The 5,324-nt window shown below is 50.5% G+C and overlaps 1 protein-coding gene across 21 annotated transcripts in view; it reads right to left on the bottom strand.

Moving 5' to 3' along the window:
• Positions 1-3,184, bottom strand: part of AFDN (afadin, adherens junction formation factor) — a 386,193-nt gene extending 383,009 nt beyond the window's left edge. For 6 of the 21 annotated variants that reach the window (XM_073627530.1, XM_073627528.1, XM_073627533.1 and 3 more), the window contains exon 1: positions 2,668-2,825. In XM_073627530.1, coding sequence (XP_073483631.1) covers positions 2,668-2,766 — 99 coding nt within the window. In that variant the 5' untranslated portion in view covers positions 2,767-2,825. Of the gene's footprint in view, positions 1-2,667 lie in introns of all 21 variants that reach the window. The other 15 variants (XM_073627512.1, XM_073627514.1, XM_073627527.1 and 12 more) reach the window with 9 other exon arrangements.
• Between the last annotated feature and the right edge of the window lie 2,140 nt (positions 3,185-5,324).

The following is a 5,324-nucleotide window of genomic DNA, read 5'->3' as shown; positions in this document are numbered from 1 at the left end:
ATGTCAACTGCACAGAGGATTCTGACTAAACACTCTTGTTTTAAAAACAAAATTACAAAAAAAAATATTATTATTTTGGGATATTATTAGTGCATTTATATTAGTATATTTTATACTAATAATGTTTTTTTTTTTACAGATTATTCTTTTTAATTAATTTTTAAATGATAAAAACACACAAACAAAATGTATATATCTATCCATCCAAATGCAAAACCTGGAGGATTATAATTACTATTAATATATAAAACAAAAAAAAATAAATAAAAAAATAAAAAAAAAAAAAAAATAAAAAAAAAGGATTTTTTTTATATTTGTTGCGATTATTATTAAATACTTTTATACAAAAATATGGCATTTTTGTATATTAACTTGTTTTTTTTTCTTAATATTTTTGTATATTGTTTTTGCATATTATCCCATTTTTTCAAATTTGTTTTATTATTTTTATCTCCAAAAAACAAAAGCAGCAATGCCACTAATAAGGATGATGATAAAGTGCTGCTGTCCAGCATGGATTGTGTCACTCTTTCAGGGCCAAAGATGACACAAGTGTATCAATCCCTAACTTGTTCCAATAAACTTAGTAGACATCTGACACTTCCTTTGAACAAAGACAAAAGACAAGCAGCAAATCAGAGCTGGTGCAATGTAAGCAGAGGCTGGAGGGAAGACAACAATTCAATAATTCAGCTTAGCATTCAGGCATGCGGCGAGGTTTTTGGATTGGAGATCTGGCCAAATCCACTTGTGCAGTTAATCCCACCCTCCTCCTCCTCCTCCACCTGCTGGAGCCCCCCAGTGCCAGGCACCACATCCCCCCACTATCTCCTCCATACACTGCACACACCTCCATCACTGCCCATGGATTGTACAGACACACAATATTTATATACACCGATCACCACAACAATAGATACATTGTGAGCAGGAAGACACCGACCCTGTGCACTGAGGATTTCCCTGTGTACACAATGTGTAATCTTGGGCTGTAGGGTGGTGAGGGATGGGGGTACAGATCATCAGGAATGGGGGGGGGTAGCAGATCAGGAATGGGGGGGGGGGTAGCAGATCAGGAATGGGGGGGGGGGGGGTAGCAGATCAGGAATGGGGGGGGGGGGTAGCAGATCAGGAATATGGGGGGGGTAGCAGATCAGGAATATGGGGGGGGGGTAGCAGATCAGGAATATGGGGGGGGGGTCAGCAGATCAGGAATATGGGGGGGGGGGTAGCAGATCAGGAATATGGGGGGGGGGTAGCAGATCAGGAATATGGGGGGGGGGGGTAGCAGATCAGGAATATGGGGGGGGGTAGCAGATCAGGAATATGGGGGGGGGGTAGCAGATCAGGAATATGGGGGGGGGGGGGGGTAGCAGATCAGGAATATGGGGGGGGGGGGGGTAGCAGATCAGGAATATGGGGGGGGTAGCAGATCAGGAATATGGGGGGGGTAGCAGATCAGGAATATGGGGGGGGTAGCAGATCAGGAATATGGGGGGGGTAGCAGATCAGGAATATGGGGGGGGTAGCAGATCAGGAATGGGGGGGGGGGAACAGATCAGGAATGGGGGGGGGGGAACAGATCAGGAATGGGGGGGGGGGGTACAGATCAGGAATGGGGGGGGGGGGTACAGATCAGGAATGGGGGGGGGGGTTCAGATCAGGAATGGGGGGGGGTACAGATCAGGAATGGGGGGGGGTACAGATCAGGAATGGGGGGGGGGTACAGATCAGGAATGGGGGGGGGGGGGGTAGCAGATCAGGAATGGGGGGGGGGGGTAGCAGATCAGGAATATGGGGGGGGTAGCAGATCAGGAATATGGGGGGGGGGTAGCAGATCAGGAATATGGGGGGGGGGTAGCAGATCAGGAATATGGGGGGGGGGGGGTAGCAGATCAGGAATATGGGGGGGGGGGGGTAGCAGATCAGGAATATGGGGGGGGGGGGTAGCAGATCAGGAATATGGGGGGGGGTAGCAGATCAGGAATATGGGGGGGGGGTAGCAGATCAGGAATATGGGGGGGGGTAGCAGATCAGGAATATGGGGGGGGGGGGGTAGCAGATCAGGAATATGGGGGGGGGGGGGGTAGCAGATCAGGAATATGGGGGGGGTAGCAGATCAGGAATATGGGGGGGGTAGCAGATCAGGAATATGGGGGGGGTAGCAGATCAGGAATGGGGGGGGGGAACAGATCAGGAATGGGGGGGGGGGAACAGATCAGGAATGGGGGGGGGGGGTACAGATCAGGAATGGGGGGGGGGTACAGATCAGGAATGGGGGGGGGGTTCAGATCAGGAATGGGGGGGGGTACAGATCAGGAATGGGGGGGGGTACAGATCAGGAATGGGGGGGGGGTACAGATCAGGAATGGGGGGGGGTACAGATCAGGAATGGGGGGGGGTACAGATCAGGAATGGGGGGGGTACAGATCAGGAATGGGGGGGGGTACAGATCAGGAATGGGGGGGGTACAGATCAGGAATGGGGGGGGGTACAGATCAGGTGCACACACATACAGTCGGACAGACAGTGAGATGTAGGAGGACAGGAGCGCTGTGGCCTGTGATCGGTGTCTCCTCATCCCTGGACATGCCGCCTGCGCAGTGCCGGCTCCCCCGGGAGGGGCCCAGTCTCCTCTCCTCACCCTGTCTCCTCTCCTCTGCTCACCTCGGTGGGTTGGCTGATCTCGAACAGGTCGAGCCGGTTGGCGTTCCAATGGTTGATGATGTCGGCCAGTTTCCGTCGCTCCTCTTCCCTGCTCCCCATGCTGATAATGCCGGCGGGGTCACCCACACAGGAAGGAGGCCAATTGTACGGAGCTGTAGACTGTCAGCACGGTGTGTGTCCCGGCCACTCCTCTCCCCGGTGAATGGAATGACACGAATCCACCTCACTCAGTCTTCTCACTGTCTTCTCATCCTGACTATGTACGGAGGAGGAGGGGCTCCTCGGATGACACAATTCACACACAATGGGCTCCCGGAACATGGAACGCACGAATTCCACTCCGATCAGCTTCACCCTTCCCAACTTGCTGGGCTTCCTTATCGCCTTTCCCTTCCCCTCCTCCTGTCCATGAACACCAGCCTCCTCCTATTTGCACTGAGCCGTGCTCGTCACCACATGCGCGCTCCCGCCAGGCGTCCCCTCCTCCACCCCGGCACGCTCCGTCTATTCTGTGCCCGGGGTCTATCGTGCTTTGTCATGTATGTCTGACGCGCCGGCTGGCACTGCACGGTGCCCACATATCAATAGATGTATATAAAGTGCCCTCAGTATGACGTCAGGGCGGGGGGACTGCTTTCAGCATTTTGTTCACCTAAATGACATTCAAATAAAGCTTTGCAGCTCTGAATCCCACACGCAATTGGTGTATGTTGGGGGACAGTGGCGTCTGGTGCTCAAAATTTTTTGGGGGGGCGCAAACAAACTAAAAAATTCAGAAAAAAAATATCGATTGCAGCCTCACTGTCCCATCAAATGAAGCCACTCTGCCCCATAAAATGCAGCCACTGTACCCATCATTTGCAGTGCCTGTGCCCATCATATGCAACCTCTGTGCCCATCATATGTAGTCTCTGTGCCCATCATATGCAACCTGTGCCCTTCATATGCAGCCTATGTACCCAGAAATATACAGCCTGTGTCCATCATATGTAGCCTCTGTGACCATCATATGTAGCCTCTGTGCCCATCATATGTAGTCTCTGTGCCCATCATATGTAGCCTCTGTGCCCATCATATGTAGTTTCTGTGCCCATCATATGTAGCCTCTGTGCCCATCATATGTAGCCTCTCTGCCCATCATATGTAGTCTCTGTGCCCATCATATGTAGCCTCTGTGACCATCATATGTAGCCTCTGTGCCCATCATATGTAGTCTCTGTGCCCATCATATGTAGCCTCTGTGACCATCATATGTAGCCTTTGTGCCCATCATATGTAGTCTCTGTGCCCATCATATGCAACCTGTGCCCTTCATGTGCAGCCTATGTATCCAGAAATATACAGCCTGTGCCCGTCATATGTAGCCTCTGTGACCATCATATGTAGCCTCTGTGCCCATCATATGTAGCCTCTGTGCCTAGCATATGTAGCCTCTGTGCCCATCATATGTAGCCTCTGTGCCCATCATATGTAGTCTCTGTGCCCATCATATGCAACCTGTGCCCTTCATGTGCAGCCTATGTATCCAGAAATATACAGCCTGTGCCCGTCATATGTAGCCTCTGTGACCATCATATGTAGCCTCTGTGCCCATCATATGTAGCCTCTGTGCCTAGCATATGTAGCCTCTGTGCCCATCATATGTAGCCTCTGTGCCTAGCATATGTAGCCTCTGTGCCCATCTTATGCAGCCTCCGTGCCCATCATATGCAGCCTCTGTGCCCATCATATGTAGTCTCTGTGCCCATCATATGCAACCTGTGCCCTTTATATGCAGCCTATGTACCCAGAAATATACAGCCTGTGCCCATCATATGTAGCCTCTGTGACCATCATATGTAGCCTCTGTGACCATCATATGTAGCCTCTGTGCCCATCATATGTAGTCTCTGTGCCCATCATATGTAGCCTCTGTGCCCATCATATGTAGTCTCTGTGCCCATCATATGTAGCCTCTGTGCCCATCATATGTAGTCTCTGTGCCCATCATATGCAACCTGTGCCCTTCATGTGCAGCCTATGTATCCAGAAATATACAGCCTGTGCCCGTCATATGTAGCCTCTGTGACCATCATATGTAGCCTCTGTGCCCATCATATGTAGCCTCTGTGCCTAGCATATGCAGCCTCTGTGCCCATCATATGTAGCCTCTGTGCCTAGCATATGCAGCCTCTGTGCCCATCATATGTAGTCTCTGTGCCTATCATATGCAACCTGTGCCCTTTATATGCAGCCTATGTACCCAGAAATATACAGCCTGTGCCCATCATATGTAGCCTCTGCGACCATCATATGTAGCCTCTGTGCCCATCATATGTAGCCTCTGCGACCATCATATGTAGCCTCTGTGCCCATCATATGTAGCCTCTGTGACCATCATATGTAGCCTCTGTGCCCATCATATGTAGTCTCTGTGCCCATCATATGTAGCCTCTGTGACCATCATATGTAGCCTTTGTTCCCATCATATGTAGCTCTGTGACCATTATATGTAGCCTCTGTGCCCATCATATGTAGTCTCTGTGCCCATCATATGTAGCCTCTGTGCCCATCATATGTGGCCTCTGTGCCCATCATATGTAGTCTCTGTGCCCATCATATGTAGCCTCTGTGCCCATCATATGTAGCCTCTGTGCCCATCATATGTAGTCTCTGTG

The sequence above is a fragment of the Aquarana catesbeiana genome, linkage group LG04 (genome assembly GCF_042186555.1).
Source record: "Aquarana catesbeiana isolate 2022-GZ linkage group LG04, ASM4218655v1, whole genome shotgun sequence".
In the NCBI taxonomy this organism is placed as follows: Eukaryota; Metazoa; Chordata; class Amphibia; order Anura; family Ranidae; genus Aquarana; species Aquarana catesbeiana.
The sequence above is the reverse complement of the archived record's forward strand: the minus strand, read 5'-3'. Positions and strand labels throughout refer to the sequence as shown.